At 37.8% G+C, this 19007-nt stretch overlaps 1 protein-coding gene across 7 annotated transcripts in view; it reads right to left on the bottom strand.

Moving 5' to 3' along the window:
• Window positions 1-19007, bottom strand: part of RALYL (RALY RNA binding protein like) — a 397087-nt gene that overhangs the window by 14205 nt on the left and 363875 nt on the right. For 5 of the 7 annotated variants that reach the window (XM_074898776.1, XM_074898780.1, XM_074898774.1 and 2 more), the window contains 3 exons: window positions 11562-11675; window positions 7650-7727; window positions 7231-7409 (listed from right to left, as the gene is read on the bottom strand). In XM_074898776.1, coding sequence (XP_074754877.1) covers window positions 7231-7409; window positions 7650-7727; window positions 11562-11675 — 371 coding nt within the window. The remainder of the gene's footprint in view (window positions 1-7230; window positions 7410-7649; window positions 7728-11561; window positions 11676-19007) is intronic. The other 2 variants (XM_074898779.1, XM_074898781.1) reach the window with 1 other exon arrangement.

Here is a 19007-nt window from a genome sequence, read left to right on the forward strand (position 1 = left end):
GGCACCTGTTGGTCTGATATCAGAGAGAGAGTCTGAGTCTACACGCACATTTGATTTGCTGGGGCACATTGTCCATCATATTGGTTGAGTGGAAAAGCTGAGAATAGGATCCAAACTTCTTGATTCCCCATCCTTTGTTTAAAAAAGAAATAAACAGAAGAAAACCCCATTATTTTCAAGCTCTTTTGCATCAAATCTGTAAGATTATTAATGATAATATTTACATTATAAATGTTTTTAAAGTTTTAGGCTTTGAGGTTTTGGCTTGTTTTAAACTGAGAACTAAATAATATAGAGAAGATTCAGAGGAATAGATGTGAAAGGTAAGGAAATTATTTTGCTCATTCATTTTACAAATATGTAATTACAAGGCAGGGAAGTCTAGTAGAAAGGGAGACACAAAGTGCGTGATAACAGTGTTTGCATTTTCTGCAGATTCCTGTGTGATATGTAGCGGGTAGGATGTAAATAATAATTAGAAAAATATTATGTAGTCAGTCAGGAGTGACCTGGTTAAAACCGTGAACACACTTAGGAAGTCTTCCTCTGAGAAATCAACTGTCAGGAAAAAAGGGGAGGAGGAGCTAGTAGCAAGGCCTTTCCAATGACTCATACAACAGCATGTGAACAACACGCCTACTGTGCTATTGCATATATTAAATATAAAAAAAGGGCATGTCAGGAAGTTTCTTACAATTTTTGATTTCATGACATGCTTTTATTGCTTTCACCATTTTTTCAGTCACAGGTTATTAGATTTACTGCAGCTTTGGAAGGTACAACACATTAGTATCTGTCGGGTATGCTGCCCCTAGTGACTTTCTTAGCTTGCTCAAGTACAAACATCTTGCACTGGTATTTATCAAGTGAACACAATCTTTTACCTATTCATTTGTCTTAGGAATGAAGAGCTTCATGTTTCCCCTGATACTGAAATCAAGATTTCAATGAAGCCCAAAATGTTCAATGCATCGAAAAGACTAAATTTTGCTTGGTCTCAACAATATTTAAAGTAATCTAAATAAGATTTCTGGCACAACATTGCTTCAGCCATTACCATTAATTAGTTTTGTCCTTTTTTTAATATAATCAGTACTCTGTATAAGTGCACTCAGCAAGCTGCAAATTGTCACAGTAGCTATTGATCTTTTTGACATGCCTAATCAGCCTAATTCTGCTCATAATTGAAGAATCAGTCTGGTCTGCCCTGATGCTATTGACAGAATAAAAGAAGTATTTAAAAGGGCAATGAAAAATCCAGTTTGAGTACGATAATAAATTTTTATCTATCCTATCACACAGTCACAAGTCACATATTTGATCAATCTTGCTATTTGATATATGCAAAATTGGGCTGAAACCACTTGAAATTCATCAGACAAATTTTTGTTCATTTCCTGTAGATCTTATTCTAGTCTCTGCTGAGTATTTTCATTATTGAATTCTCATGCAAAATAATGAGAGTAAAAAAGGCTTCAGTGTTTCATACAGACTTTCTATTAAATTAATTTTCCTTTAACTTATAGGTGAGGGAAATGTTTTTGAAGAACTTTAACCAAAATACTAGTTGGTTCCATTGATTTAAATTATATTTGCATCAATTCCTACAAGAAATATAGCTATTATTATATCATAATGCTTTTACTTTTGCATAATGAAACAGTGCAGCAACAGGATTATTGTTGTCTGTAGCAGTTTCTGGACTGAAAACATGCAGTGCAGAGGTGGAGAAAAGGACATGAGTATAAGGGAAATAATCTTAAGAGGTAAATGTGACTGATATGTACTTAACAGAAAGGGAACTATAATTGTTGAAATAACTGCTGTAAATCTATATTGTAACCAGAACTATGCCTTGCATAGTCTCTGTACCTTTTGTTTCTGATATAATTTAATAAAAATGTCTCTCAAGACGTCTCATTAAAGGTGACTCATTATTGTGGAACTCCCATCTAATGCTTGTGTGGCTTCATCATTTTCATCATAGCCTATACCAGCATAAAATCACAATGCTGCAACTGTGAATATATCCTTCAAATTCCAGCCAAGCACTAAACAGAGTCTGATCTGAGTTATGACACCATAAATCTATTGTATTTGAAATCATTGAGATCACATGCTCTACCAGAAAACACTGTTTGCTCTGCTGAATGCTTAACCACTGAACCATTGCTGTGCTATTATTATTATAGTTATTTATTATGAAATGCTGACAGCTTGATAGAGGCTATTCTTCTCAGGCAGTGTAATATAGATATGAGTGCTTGTGTATAACTTATTCCAATTAATTAGTTTGTTGGCATTTTATTAAGCATTAGCTGAATGTGATTTTTTTCCCAAGTCTACAATACTTCAGGCTTTCAGCTAATTAATCGGATGTCACCTTTGTTATTTACAAGGGGATTGCAATGATAAGTTATAGTTCATTTTGAGCCAGTGCTTCCTCGATGATCTATTAGTACCATTTGAAACAAGTTTAGAGAAGTTAAATGGAATGCTCTGGGCCTGCACTGGGATGCATAGCTGCTAAATCAAGAGAGTAAGGAAACCACCGCACACGCTAATTCAGAAATGCTTTCCTTGCACGCTCTCAGCCATGCCACACACGGCTAATGCTACTTCTAGTAAGAAGGGGCTTGTTTTAGAGTTCCTGAGGCAAAGCTGCTTCTCAATTATCAAAACGTGTGTTGGATTGTGCTGCAAAGGTGACTTTTCTGCTCTCTGCTGTGCAGCCGCAGGAATAAGAGGAGGTTATTGGCTTTCTTTCCCACTCTGTACAATTTACACCTGAAAACTGCTTGATATCACTGATGATTTGTGTTCTGATGATTTTGGGCCTGTTTGTGACTTGTGTGTGAGGTGAATTTAGTAAACATGAACATCTTCATAGGAGCTTGCTTTCTGTAAGGCAAGATGGGATAAGTGTGTTTCTTTCTTCACAGATATTTTGAGGGACAGTTTCGATTAAAAGCATTAAGAGTGGATATGTTCACACTTGGAAGAAACACAAAGATTTTTAATTCACTGCAGCTAGTAACTGTTCAATGCGAGGAGTGGATAGAAAGCCTGACTCATGGGTCCAGTAAAATCTGGGATAACCAATTACTTGTATTTTATCTAAAAGGAGGAAAGGAAACAAACCTGAAGTTTTCATCCACTCCAGCTACCTGTGATGGTCAGTTAAGTGACATGAGTTGTAGAGTAAGTTCAGGAGATATACATTCCAAGTTAGTGATTATTATATATATATATAGCTACAATATATTATCGCATGCCCTTGTACAAGGGGAAGTGGAAGGCCAATGTGTCAGTGCAGGTGGGTAAGAAGCATATGACACACTTCACTGAGCAAGTTGAAGTCAATTATTTGATGTGTCCATACATAGCTGGATCATATATCCTAAATCACCATTTAAAGAACTCTTCAGTATGTCAGTGCAGCAAGTGTCTTTGGGGATTATTCTAAAAAGATCCTCAAGATGGAGCGTCTGAAGCACTGGAGACACTGAGAGACATTTGTGAACGAACAGTTGGTACAAAAGAAACTTTCCCAAGAGGTGATGTTTAACAATCAAATGCAGCATGTATTAAATTAGAGTTCAGATGGGCAATCAAGTTACTGTGGCATAAAAGTTTTTCACACTTCAGCTGAGCCATAATGACGGTTTGTGGGCATGTCTATAGTCTATAGAAAATGGCAATGCAGGAATGAACAACATCCTGATCTAAATGGTGGATGAAGAAGGTGTGCAGCTGTTGAATGTGATGTGTTTTTGTGTGTGCAGCCAGGCAAATAAATGAGGAGGCTAAAGCCTCCTTAAATCCATGCCTGACTTAACTCAGACTGCAGGCTAAACTACTTCACATGTCTTTACAGTTGGTCTAGGCTGAAAGCAGGCATGAGGACAGCTGCTGTCACTCTGTTAATCTGCAGTAGCCTGTTCCTCCAAATAGTGTGTGGATTTAAAGAACGGATCCTACCACCTAAACACACAGCATGCATCCTGCATAGTCTCTTCCTTTGCAAGTTAGAATTAGAAATGGAGAAATAAATATATTTTTGAGTCTTCTTGTTTAAAGATGCAGACCCACATACACAGATTCAGAGGCTCCATTCTTTCAGCATCTGGACTCTGACAGCCGATCTGCCTTTCTTGAACACTTCCCTTTATTGACAGTCAGGGCTGGTCACAGGGGAAACAAAAAAGAGAAAAAGTATTGTGTTCAACAAAGAGAGTCCTGCAGCAGATTTATGGCAAATGGCTTGGCAGGAGATTTACAGTTAATGATGAAGCACTGTAAAAAAGGTTAAGATCCAAATTTAAGTCATGTTTCTCTCTCCCTCTAATATTTTTCAGACTAGTGGACTCACAACCAATTTTTGGTGTTGAACTGACTTCAGAACATTAACTATGCCCATTTCAAATGTTCTATTTGCTTTGCTGCTCTTAGTGATGAAAGAAACTATTTTTTTTTTTTTTCGCATCATCATCCTAAATCCCTTTAGTTTTTTATTTGGAAAAGATTGTAGATTTCATTAAAAAATGCCCTTTGGAAGGGTATTTCTTGTTCTGAATCTAAGGTTATGTTTTTACACATGGAAAGTTTGTCCTAAATTTTTTCACATTTAATTCTCTTCATGCTTAAAAAAACTTTTTTTTTTTTTTTTTTCCCCCTCAAATGAATCGTAACTGACTCCATTCCAAAATGACATATTTGGTGTTAGTCAGCTCTTTTTCCTAAATAACTTCATCTTCATAAAACAGGAGAACATCTGTTAGGACTTCTTGTTTTATAACAATCTTACCAATATACTTTGCACAAAACAAGAATAATGCCAGATAGCAGGGCACAGAATGGGTAGAAGCAGACTGAAATGCCAAGTACACCTAGTAGGGTATTCAGAATATATTTAATAGTATTCTTATTGACTTTACATTATACAGCTATCAGTGACTGGAGTGGAAAGTAAAATTTATAGGAATTGGTCATTATATCGAAATAAATATGTGTCAGTATAAGTGAAAACCAAATTACAATATACATCATAAACTACCAGCTTCGTATCATAACAGTACTGGCCAATGCTGCTGTGTTTGGGTAAAAACTGTAGAGGAAAGATGCACAGTTCAGTTTATAATTGCCTTTCTGTCAGAAACACCCATCGCCTGAGATTTTTTTTAAGTAATTCTTTGCAGAACAATCCTTTATCCCATCCATTGCAGTTTTTCATTCACTGATCTCCCTAGGCTTTGCAAAAGAAAGTGTTATTACCGCATTGTAGCAGGGAGGAAAACTCAAGTGAAGTGGCCTCTTCCAAAGCTTGAGGAAAATGGCAAGGGAGGATGAATAGCATAAGGATTTTACACCAGTGACAATCTTAGTTCTGAGCTTTAAAGTCTACAATACTGGCAGCTTCTCAAATAGAGGATCCCAGTGTTTGGGAAGGTGGAAGGCAGGAGGCTGACTGGCTCCACTGCCCTGGCACCGGGACGGGCTGTTCCTGACTGAGACAATGCACTTAAGTGCTCTTCCTTGGCCTTTCCTTGCTACCACCATGTTGGGGTTGTGGGGATATAAATCATGAGTGCTAGAGTGCAAGGCAGAGGACACCACTCTCCATGTGCAGTGAGCCACATCCTCCTGGCACTCAAGGGGCTCAGTAATGGCCTGCAGAGAAACTGGAGCTGGTACATCCCCATGACTTAGATGTGTGTCTCAGACCTCTGAGCTCTCTTTGGAGCTGTGTCTGCAACACACCACACTTCAACTAGTTCTGTAACACAAATCTTGGAAAGGTCTTTTACCATGGAAGCAGTAGTGTGCAAATTCCAGACTTTCACTGCTAATGGAGTCTTCCTGTGCTGCTCGTTTTTTAGAAATATTCCTGCTTAGGCCTTTGCTAGATTAAAAATTTATTCCACATCATGCTTCATTATATAGTGTAGATATATGCTAAATATGTCATATCCACAGGGTGAAATGACAACACTGCACAATCAGAGGCTAATATTCTGTATGTTAACTTCCCCATTTAGTTGTCTGTAGTAGGGAGTCTGACACATAATTAGTGCAAAACCCACCAGTCTTGTTAAACTCTGATCAGCCCTATTGCTAATATCACTTCAGCTGATCAGGTACTACCCATCATGGGATATTTACAACGATTTATTCATTACAAGATTTCAACTTCCTACAAATTCAGAGTGGCAATTTACAGACATCCCTAATATATGTACAGGAGAACATATTCCTTTGGGAAGAAGTGACATCTATATCACATGTTAAAAGATGAAGGGATTCAGGTTGTAGTAGCTTCTCCTGGGCATAATGTTGTTCAGGATTTATAAATTCAAGAGGGCCTTGTGCTGGCTAAAGAGACACAAACCCTCAAATTAGCAGTAGGTTTAAATTGTGTTTGCAGTAAGCAGTACAAAATATTGGTTATTCACATGCCCTGTTACCCCAGACTGGGTGTTGGTTCAGCTATGCCCATTGCTGACTGATTTCTGCTGGCTATACCGAATAATTTTCACAGTGTACAGATGATTACATGTGTGTTAAAACAAGCAGGGACAGTGACACTGAGCAACAGAAGTGATTTCTGCTCAAAGCAGAATATGAAAGCCTGGAAGAGAGGGAGAGTATTAGAGTCTAAAACAATGTGACTGACCCATTCTTATTAGGAATTAATAAAAAAGTATAAATCTGACTTTAAAAATAATTTTTGTTGATTCATGAGAAGAACTTAGAAGTTTAAGAACACGATGGACATTTCATGAAAGGTGCAGGTTCAGACTGAAAACCTGAATGTTACTTAACCAAACATTTCTTAAGGAATGTTTACTAATGAGAAAGTTCTCCATAATGAGAAATTTCTCCATTCTAGAATCTTCTTTAATTTTGAAATACTCCAGTTAAAAAAAAAAAAAAAAAAGCACACCATATTTTCCTTTCCCATCTACATTTCAGTAAAATAATAAATATAAACCAACTTAAAGCACATTTAATTTACTTTCTAAAACCACCAAGTGTAATAAAATATATTTTCTTGTTTATCCTCAGAGGGCTTATGCTTAACTTATACTACAGTTTATGAAGAATGTAGGACTAGGCACTAATTACAGACCATCACAATGCTGCTGTGAGCTTGTTTTGTTAATCCAGATTGTTTCTTTGTGGTTACTTGTAGCAACTGCATAGACAGATAACAGCATGATTATTCCTTACCAGCTCATTGCTGCCATCTTCATCAAAATCCTCCTCTATCCCATCAGTCATATCTTCTCCATCCCCATCTGCATCTGGCCCTCCTTCAATTGGCTCTTCTGTAGAGTTATCTGCATTCTCTGATATGCATTCCTCTTGAATCAAATCAGCATTATCTTCCATTTGTTTCTTTTGAGCTTCTGTAAGGAAAACATACTCTATAGAGATTCAGTAACCTTCCTTATTGGTGGCAAAGAAAAGTGCTCTGAGGAAGAAACCTAAGCTTCCCCTCTCCAGTTGTGCTAGATTTGCAAAATCAGTGTGTTAATATCTAGCAGGCAAATATGATCAAAATCCTTGTTTTAAAAAATTAATGCATAAATTAACCATAGTACCAACATGCTTGTCTATCCCATGCAGTGGATGAAGGTTTGATTTACCAGCAGATCCAACTTTTTTGATTTTCTGGACTTTGCTTTGCCTTGGGAATCCTACTGGCATAGTCACGATATATTTATCTGCAGCCAATGAGAAGTACATAAATCACTACGTTCTAAAAAGTGGAAGGCTGTTAATTGTCAACAAGTGAACAAGGTTTTGCATAAATTTGCTGTGAGTATATCTCAATAACCATACAGATAAACAATAAGTCCTTCTAGACAACTGGACGTATATTTTTGCAGTAAAGTTACAGTTTCCCTCTGTTGGTATAATGTGCTGAGATAATTGGAGAATTGCCCCTCTCCAATTATCGAAATATAGGCTTCCTATAATTTCTGCAAGTGGTGAAAATAAAGACCATTTCCAGGGAGGGCCAGAGGATCTGTTCTGGTTGGCTTAGTGCAGATATCTGCATTGTGATTACATATTGGGAGACTCCTGGATATGTTGAGGAATTTCATCCAGCCAGCAGAAATCCAGAGAATTAAGGGAGGAATGACAGACTGTCCAGAGGAGTGGTAGAAGGGATCAGAGTCTTATTCCTATGCACATAAGGAGTTTTGATCACAGAATCATAGAAAGGTTTGTGTTGGAAGGGATCTTAAAGATCACTTAGTTCCAACCCCCCTGCCATGGGCAGGGACACCTTCCACTAGCCCAGGTTGCTTAAAGCCCCGTCCAACCTGGCCTGGAACACTGCCAGGGAGGGGGCAGCCACAGCTTCTCTGGGAAACCTGTTCCAGTGTCTCACCACCCTCACAGTAAAGAATTTCTTCCTTACATCTAATCTAAACCTACCCTCTTTCTGTTTAAAGCCATTATCCCTTGTCCTATCATTACATATCATTGTAAAAAGTCCCTCTCAGGCTTTCTTTTAGGCCCCCTTTAAGTACTGGAAGGGCTCTAGAAAGTCTCCCTGGAGCCTTCTCTTCTCCAGGCTGAACAACCCCAACTTCCTCAGCCTGTCCTCATAACGGAGGTGCTCCAGTCCTCTGATCATCTTCGAGCCCTCTGGACTCGCTCCAACAGGTCCATGTTTTACTTATGTTGGGGTCCCCAGAGCTGAATGCAGTACTCTAGGTAAGGTGTCACAAAAGCAGAGGAGAGGGGGAGAATCACCTTTCTCAACCTGCTGGCCATGCTTCTTTTGATGCAGCCCAGGATATTATTGGCTTTCTGTGCTGTGAGCCCACATTGCCAGCTCATATTCAGATTTTCATCCACAACACCCCCAAGTCCTTCTCCTCAGGGCTACTCTCAATCCACTACTCACCTATCCATGTGCAGGACCTTGCACTTGGCCTGTTGAACTTCATGAGGTTTGCATGGGCCCACTTCTCAAACCTGTCAGGGTTCCTCTGGATGGCCCATCCCTTCTCTTGAGTGTTGACTGCACCACAGAGCTTGGTGTCATCAGCATACTTGCTGAGACATATTTTTTATGAGAGGGATTCAAACTTAAAAAATCAAAAGGGCAAGATGATAGCTTGATTTTTGTTTTGTGTAAACGAGACATAGTTCCTCTCTCTGATCCCAGTCTTAGTGAGGCCACAACTTCTGGCAGAGGGAGTAAGAAATAATACTGCCAAACCATAGAGAAGGAACAAAATCATCTCACATCTGACATCATAGATGAGAGAGTTCAGCTACTGATGTAGCTTTATCTTACACAGATCTTTTAGCTGAGGAAGCCGTCATCTGCGGACTAATCACCTAGGATGCATAACATTTCATCAGTTCAGGAGACTTAAATGGGGATCCAAGTTTACTGGTATCTCTGAGTGTTTTTTATCCTCACACCCTCTGATGAAAGGCAAGGAATGTGAAGGATGGGTTCTGCACCTGATGTTTTAAAACATGAACAATTTGAAACCAAATTTTAATCTCTGAGGATATTATCCATTGTTTGTCTTCAAAAGGCATAACAGTATGATTCAATACAAATCAATGTTTTCCTCTTTGAGTTGATTTCTATTTAAATGAGTTTACTATAGTCCTTTAGCAAAAGTGAAAATTGGATATCAAAGTACAATGACATGCAGGTTGTTTTGCATAGTAATGGATTTTATATAAAAGCTCCCAAAAGTAGGGCTGTGCCATCTCAGAGCATTTCAGTACACAAGCGATTCAATGGAGTGCCTCGCAATTACATCTTCACTGAGTATACCAACTTTTATCTAACTTGCATAAAGTATAAAATAGAAAATGAATACATATTGTGTATGGTTCTGTTGAAAGAGATAATCATGCTCTGTACTAATGGTTTACCTTAGCCTTGAAAAAACCCCCCACCCACTAAACTTATTTTGTGTGGAAAACTATAACAGCTGAGGGATTGGTCCTCTTCTGTCAATTTAGAATGTGATTGTAAATAAAAGGCAGGGTTTTTTAAAGAGCTGGTTTTGGTTGTATGTTTGGTTTGTTTGTTTGTTTTGTTTTGTTTTGTTTTTTCTTTAACTTGTTATCCACAAAGTATTTTTCTGTACGGTTCTGCTCTAGTAAGACATTCATTAGAGTTATTTTTGAATGCCAGCAGGAAACTTCTGGGTTCAGAGAGATACCTCCACAGTAAGTCAGGAAATAGGATGGGTACTTGGGAACAGGAGGGATCCAGATCTAAATACCTATTTCACTTGTGTCAGGTTCATGAACCTCAACTGCTAATTCCCACCAATATTTTAGAGAGCCTTGATGGAACTCTCTTTATGTGTTCTGTTGGGTCTTTTTAGCTTCACATAACTGATTTGAATTAGGCAAGGGGAACAAATCCAAATGCCCAGACGTCCAGGCAGCTGCAGATTCTGAACCAGAATTTCTTTCACGTTTCACACAAAATACATAAAAAGTTTTCATCAGAGAACGGAAGCGGGGAAAAAAAGCATTGCTGAAATTTTTCATGAGATAAGGCTTCCATTTCCCCACTGGCTCTCATCAAAATCCTCTCGCTAGTACGCAGGTCTTGTACAGAGATATATCATGTGATTTATAAGGAAATAACCAAGGAAATATCACAGGCCATGGTAAGAACTGACCTTATTTTCTCTACATATCATGGTGAAAAGACAACCTTGTAAATCCTTTGTAATTGCTCAGCATGGCTTTAAGGTGCTGTCAGGTGAGATAATTAAGCTAACAAAATGATCACTGCAATGATAGAAATAAAGATCTTGATTAAATTAACAAGTAAGGTTGGATTTTGTTATTCCCAGTGTTTGCCTCTAAACAAATATTTCAAGCCAGAGAAAAGCTGAACTAGAGGTGTGGCTAGTTTTACAGAGCTGCCACAGTTTCATACAATAGCTTAGCCTGGAAGGGATCTCTGGACTCTCCAAATCCAACCACTCTTCAAAGTTTGGTCCAGGTCCATGGGGCCTTGGCCTAATGAGTTTTGAACACCTCCAAGGATGGAGCTACTACAGTCTCTCTGGGCAACTCCTTAGTTAAATCTCTTTTCTTTTTATCAAACAAGAATTTCCTTTGCTGCAACTTCTGACTATTGCCTATTGCCCAGGTAATAATTCCTGATATAGACCATCTAATAATTTTTAATGTACATAGCACAAACATCCCCAAGGTCCACAGCCTCTAACTTAATTCTGTCCAGTCCATTTTGTAGTGATGTTTTGTTTTCAGAATATCTAGTAAGAATATTTTACTTTTCTTCTTTTTTTTTTTTCTTTTTTTTTCCCCCTACTACAGCATAGAAAACAATTATTGAAATGATGTTGCATGCTCTGTGAAGAATATTAATTTATCCTCCATATACTTCTACCTGAGAGTTAATTTACTTGGCTTCAGGTCTCCATTATGTAACAAAATTTCTGGAAGGCTTCCATTCTCTCTGGTCTGCCTATTTGACTGATATCTAGGTTCTAATTTTATTAATTTGACTACAGATTGCTTTCACCTACCTGCTTCAGCTTTTTGCTGCTTTTCAATCTTTTCCAGTCTCCCTAGCAAGGAGTCAATTTTTGTTTTGATTTGGGTTAATTCCTTCTTGATTGTTTGCAACTCATCTGATTTCACTGTGGAAAGAGAGCAAAGATGCAAAACATGAAATAAACTATTTTTGCAGCCCCCCCAATGAACAAAACTTATTCTTTTTTACTTCCCTCTGTTGTACAAAGTTGACTCTCTCATTTCTGTCAGTATTTTTAGAGATTTAACATTTAAAATGAACATTATTAGTTAAAAATTCTGAATCCTAGGAAATCACAGGACTCTAAACCCTAATGGCAAGAGGTTATATGAGGTGTATTGCTCTGTAATATGCATTTCAGGCAAAATATCTCAAGGGCATTCTTAGTAAATCCAAGTAAGTTTTACTGCAAAACAGCCTATAGTGAAAAAATGATTTAAATATGACAGACAGTTCACAGTCTTGCAATGCTATTTTGCTGGACTATTTTGTAATAATTGCAACAATAATAAAAAGATCTCTCACAGTAGCAGTAGGTATTTTTCAACAGGAGTGAATGGTAACATAAATGCTAGGGCAGCCAGGAATGGAATATTATGTTCCAATCAACAACTTCATTGCAATAGGTGTTAAGTAGTATTACTTCAAAAGCTTTCAGGCCTGGTAATTTCTTATACTTTTTCCAGCTATGGATAACAAACAAAAATATTTCTCTTTATGATCACATCCAGGCACATGGAAGCAACGAATATAAATTAAGAGCTAAAGTTTCCAAATCTCTGTTGCATTTCATTACTCTGCATTTATGTTCATTATTGTGCTCCCATTGTCCAACATAAGAAGGAGTAACTGCTTTGGATGCACCCACGAATGACCTCATTATTATGGAATTAACAGGACATGTTTTCATGCTCAGAAAATAATCCAGACAAATCCACTTGCCCTGTTGGTGCTGGGATATCATGATGAAAAGGCCAAGAGGAGAAAATGGGAACGCCATGTTAGAATAAAGTCACTTGTAAAGGTCAAGAGTAGATAACACAGGTATCACTCTTACAACTCTTGTAGGAAGAAATGGACCATCACCTTAAACTGTGAGGGACTTGCAATGGAAGAACACTGAGCAGTATTACTCATCCATTCTTACAATTACTGAAGGAGGATGTGCATTGACTTTGGTGTGTGTATCCAGAGCAATGGGAAGGCCCTTAGTGAGCCCAGCAAAAAAGATGTTCTGCCATGGAGAAGGAAATGTTCCCTTTCTGTCCAAAGGGTCTCCTGACCTCATCTTGCCACATCAGTCTCATTCATTGACTCTTGGGCATGTGTCTCATCATGGTGCCTCATGGATATTTTTTATCAGACAGTCAAAATCTGCTGATGAAGTGTGCAGGCAAGCTACTACTTGCTTCAGTGGCAGTAAATAAGTATGTGTTTGCTTCAAAATCAGCCTTATTTCAAACTTAAAGCATATTCACTGAGGTTGAAACCAGAGCTTTTTATCTTAGAGTTTGGGTCACGTGCAGTATAATTGTTAAAAGTCAGATAAAGGCAGTAGGTTGCTATATGCAGTAATTAACTTGTTTAATCATGTGCTCATATTGAGAAATTGCATATCTTGCACTATCATAGTTTGAAATCTCTGATCTTATATTGAATGAACGGTAGAATTTAGAGAACAGAGCTTAAAAGTAACCTTTGTGCTAGACCATTATATGCTATACAGTATTTGATGGAATTATTCTGTATGCATATAGAGCAAGGCCTTAAAATGTTGTTAGACAAATAGCAAGTCACTGCTATAAAATGTTAAGATCCTGACAACTGTATATGTAGAAGGATTCTGCTTCCCCAGGGGCAGTAACTGGTCCATGCAGAGTAGTAACTAGGTGGCACATGTTCCAAGTGAAATGGTGTGAAACTGTCCAATGGGGAATGCTAAGTGTTTTCAGCAACCCGCTATGAAGCCAGCTGGCAACACACCCCATGTGTCCAAGTTGTTGTGTCAGAGGTGCTCCCTTGACTGACAAACAGCAGGCTTGCCAAGGCTACAAGATCAAAAGTCAGAAGTGATGCTACAGATACCTAATGGTATTTGTTTCCAGTCTAAAAAGTAAAGCAGAAAACATTTGCTCTTCTGAGTTTGATAAGGAAACAGGAGCACATGTAGGGCTACTGTTCAATCCTGTCAAACCTTCTGCTTCACAGGGGCTTCCCTGTGGTGTCTCAGGGAAAAAACAGTTTGGCAAGACCGCAACAGGGGAAACACAGACACAACAGTGAGGATTCAATAACAAACACGGATGCTATAAATCACTGAGGAGATTTATTGCTACTTTGCAGAATTTCCTTATCCCAAAACCATTTCCTCAAGCTTTGGCCACTGAATCTACAACTTATCCTTCACATTTAATGAGATGATTCCATCATACAGTTAACCACTTCAAGATAACACTAAAAAGGACCGAGAAAAGGGAAAAAATTTCAACAACTCTGCACAAGTTCTGAATTTATACAGTTTCCAACATTGTGATGGTGTAATTATTTGAGTTGCTTATTGTCTTAATTTGCAGAGAATTGTAAAAATCTTCAAAATCATCCTCCTGTAGAAATTCCACTGTCAGTTGTATTGTATTAGGTATTTCTGTGGTAAGCAACAATTACTGAAGAAAAATTATAAAGGGCCCTGATGGACAACAAGCTGACTTTGAGCCAGCAATACACGCTTGTGACAAAGAAGGCCATCAACATCCTGGACTGCATTAGGAAGAGTGTTGTCACCAGGTCGAGGAAGATGATCCTTTCCCTTGTTTTGGTTTAACCCCAGCTGGCAACTAAGCGCTCACTCACTCCTCACCACACCAGCAGGATGGGGAAAGAGAATTGTAAGGGTAGAAGTGGGAAAACTTGTGGGTTGAGATAAAAACCAGTTAATAATTGAGAAAAAATAATAACAACAATGAAAATAACAAAGACAGATAAATAAAATCCAAGAAAGACAAGTGATGCAAATGAAAAGAATTGCTCACCACCAACAGACTGATGGCCAGCAAATTCCTGAGCAGTGGCCCCCCAGCCAACCTTCCCCCTAGTTCATTGCTGAGCACAATGTTATATGGTATGGAACATCCCTTTGGTCAGCTGGGGTCAGCTGTCCCAGCTGTGTCCCCTCCCAGCTTCTTGTGCACCCCCAGTCTGCTCACTGGCAGGGCTGTATGAGGAGCAGAAAAGGCCTTGTTTCTGTGCAAGCACTGCTTGGCAATAACAAAAGCATCCCTGTACTACCAACACTGTTTCCAGCACAAATCCAGAACATAGCCCCATACTAGCTACTGTGAAGAAAATTAACTCTACCCCAGCCAAAACCAGTGCATTACTCTATGTAGCACTGGTGAGGCCATATCTGGAGTACCGTGTCCAGCTTTGGGCTCACCAGTACAAGAGAGGAAGAAGAAGACATAGGCAGACTCTTAGTAGTCCCCACTAACATATTTTTTTCTTTCTTTTTTTTTTTTTTTTTTTTTTTTTTCTTTCCTGTGAGGGTGGTCAAACACTTGCACAGGTGGCCCAGAGAGGCTGTGAAGTCTCCATCCTTGGATATATTGAAAAGCTGTATGGACACAATCCTGGGAAACTTGCTGTAGGTGGCCCTGCTTGAGCAGGGCAGTTGGACCAGATGATCTCCAGAGGTCTCTTCCAACTGCAACCATTCTGTGATTTTGTGATTCTGTGGTATAGAGCTTGGGAAGAGCTTCAGAATTTTTAAGCACAGTGTTATGACAAAGACAAAATGTAAAAACTGTAAATACTGTACTTCAGGTACCCTGCTTTGAATATATAAATTCTCTTTTAAAGCTTCATGGATTTTTTTTTTTTTAAATAAAGCAGTTCATAAACATGAAGCCAGAGCTGCATGTGTCCAAAATATCTATTCATCTGCTTTTGAGTAATGGAATAAGAAAATAAAGTAACTTACTGGTTTTTGGTGTTTGGGTTTTTTTTTTTTGTTTTTTTTGTTTTTCTCCTATTAGCAAATAAACAAAGGCCAGCAGGTAACAGAAATGCATGTATTGAAAGGGAAAGAAATTACTAATGAAATTCCTCAAGAACTGGCATCAAAATGGCTAAATATCTTCAACAACTTTGATGGATAGAAGTAAATAAACTTGAAATTTGCTGATGAGATTAAATTGGGAGGTATCATCTATTCAGAGTGAACTAGAATGGAAGGAGGATTCGGGTGATTTTAAGGAAAGGTACATGAGAAAAAAGATGTAATTGCACTGAAAAAAATTCCTACACTTGATTGACTAGCAGCAGAATTTCTACTGTTAACGTTGAATCTCATGAGCGAAAAAAGACAGTGACAGAATTGTCCTTGGGTGTAGTTGTAATCTCATGTTGACTATAGGCTATCACTATAGTGCAGCCATGAGAAAAAAAAATACAGTGCTCAGATGTGTCAAATAATGTATTGCTAAAGATAGGGAAGTACAATGCCACTGTACAAGGATCTGATGAGAACTCATCTGGAATAATGTCTACAGGTTGAATCACCGAGTTCTAGTAGGTAGGTGGGGAGAAGGGCCATGAAGATGACCATAAGAATGGAAAGCCTGTAGTGTGACAGAATAGTTTTGCTTGTTTGCTTGAGACAATAATTCAGTACATATTGTCACATCTTGTCTACTCCTTAATGTCAAGCACAAAGGGTATTAAAATTTTGATTAGTGTTTTCCTCTTGTTTTCATATGTGTAAAATGAAAGTGCATACTCCAAGAGCTTCAGTTTCTATATTGTCAAAAAAATTTCCCAGTTCTGAATAGAAATTTGCAGCTGCTGCTTCATACCATTAACATGAAGAACTATTATGTGCAGTTTCCACACCAACATATTTCATTATGTGAGTTACTTCTGATAATGTGGAAAGGTTGATTTATTTATTCCTAGTCTTTGGAGTTAAAAAGAAGACAAAATATTGCCAAGTGATCCTTGAAAAATTATAGACTCAAGAAAGAAATTAAATCCTCCTGACTTGTTTCATGTTTTGGAAGCAAACTTAGAACACACTTTACCACTTTTTGGTAGAATAAGAATTTACTGCTGGCAGACATTATTTTTGCAGATGTACTCAACAATAAGCAAGACATTTTTGGTAGTATGTTTTTATAACATCTTTGCTGTGTGGCACAACAAATTTCTGTCTTTGAACTGCTAGTTTTCAGAAGTGAGTCCCTCTAACCCTGGTTATTTCACTGATTCTGATCTTTAATACTAGATGTATGGGTTCATTTTCAGGATCCAGTCTGAGTGTGGAGAACAGCTGTGAGAACAGTTATGCCTATAAGATTGCTACTTAAATCTGAAAAGTCTATTAGGGAATGTGATCTCATGAGAGTTTTTCTATTGGGGGGTGATATCTTTCAAGCATAGGCAATACCATTTTGACATAGTTAATTCTGAACTTGCGATTAAGCTGGTTTACGGTCCTGAATTCCATTAAAACTCAAAATAAGGAAAAAAAGGAAAATAGCTTCCTTCTCACAAACTATGTTTCTGCTTATTGAAGAGATCCTTTATTTAACTAACAATAAATTACGATTACAATCAACAGTACATTAGTTCAATGGGTTCAGATTAGCAGTGTAGAATAAGGGGGCAACAAAATATTAAATTTTTTCATCCCACAATTCAGTATAACCACTTTTCCAAGAAAATGGCAAAAGAAGCTACAAAACACACATTCTCTACTTTCCAACTTGAAGCCCCTAAGGGAACGGCTCACTTATTTCTCTGATAAACGTCTTGCAAAAAGCTGATTACATTCCTGTCCAAGTCAACAAAATCATGTTTCTACCTTTATGGTGGGTTCATTGGACTTGACAAAAAGGGAAGTAATTCTATGGGGAAATCAAGCATGAAAGTCTGTATACTGTGTCTGATTTTTAAAGGTTTGCTGCATGCAGAAAGAATATTTTCTGCAATTTATTCTAGCATGATAAATAGTCTCTGCAGCTGTGTTCCTATTGCAATTGTAAAGAACTGAGGGTGGAAGTCCAACAGGAGTCAAAATATCAGCCCATGTTTTTAGGGATGCATCTTGCAGCTCTCGCTTCAGTGTTAAAAAGCTGGATCCAAAGATGATCTTGTCATCTGGAGCTCTAAGACTGCCATTTTTAGAATTCACATCACACCTGAATACATTGAAGGACACTTTCACTTGGGCATAACAAACATTGTCTGTTAGGATCTCTACACTCCTGATTGCACTTCCATGAAATAATTTACAGGTTTGGCAACATTTGCCATGTTATGCAGGCAGTGTTTTGGAGGTCTTAAAGCAAGTGGCTATGGGTACTTGGACTAAAGTTGAATCCTACAATCTATATTATGCATTACTTAAGTCCTGACACAGTGCTGAAATGCAGAATAAATAATAAAGAAAATTTGATGATTATTCTGAGGAACAGATATCTGTATGTTAATGTAATATGCTCTGTCCCATTCACTACAATGAAAATCCAGGTTCCTGGGTGAGAGATTTTCTTGACATCTCTCAGAATATACTAAAGAACTTGGCTCTCTAAAAGAGTTTTGGAGTTATTCTTGTTCTGAACAATGAGAAATATATATTTAAAAAAACTTATCTGAAAATAATTTGTCTTTTCAAGGAAAAGTGAGTCCAAAAAGCCCATTCTTATTAGACCACACTTTAGGACAGTTAGTGTATTGAATGCACTATTACTACTAACTTTTCATATGGAGAACACAACAGTAAAGGATGAACAAAGGAGATCTAATGAATGAATCTGTAAGTGTAAATACTTACTGAAGTCTTGATTCACTGTGTGAAAAACCAAGGGCTGGAAAAGACTAGCAAAATAATTTAAATTCTAAGTTTACTAAAGTGAAGATCTTCAGCTGTATGTTTTATTTTAAATTAATATACAGGGTCATAATTAATTACTTAAAGTATTGAGGAAAGACAAAAAGTACCTATGGATGAAGGGATTAGCTCAGGATTTGTACAAAAATGTCTAGACTTGTATTCATCCTCTAGAGATCAAAGGAAGTGTTGCTACTCCCAGACATCCTCTTAGGGTGTAAGTGAGCTCCATAATATGATACCTAAATTTAGATGTCTTCCTGTGTGCTAGGGCTCAAAGCTCCCATTATTGGTAAGGGGCATCTAGCCAATTCATTCACTGGAGACTTGTGTGTGATTCAACTGTACAGGCAACAGAGCTTCTCATTCTCAGGATGTCATCTTTCCAAGGAATGACTTAAGCAACTTGTTCCTTAGTGTATGACTTTAGCTCTGTTTACTACATGTCCATTCTTTCAGCCACGTGCATGTTTATTACATGTTTTCTTTCAAGGTCTCTGATACCATTAGCTCATACAATAATAGGATCAAGAATGGATCTTAGTGGGCTGA

This window comes from Athene noctua, chromosome 2, assembly GCF_965140245.1.
Source record: "Athene noctua chromosome 2, bAthNoc1.hap1.1, whole genome shotgun sequence".
Lineage (NCBI taxonomy): Eukaryota > Metazoa > Chordata > Aves > Strigiformes > Strigidae > Athene > Athene noctua.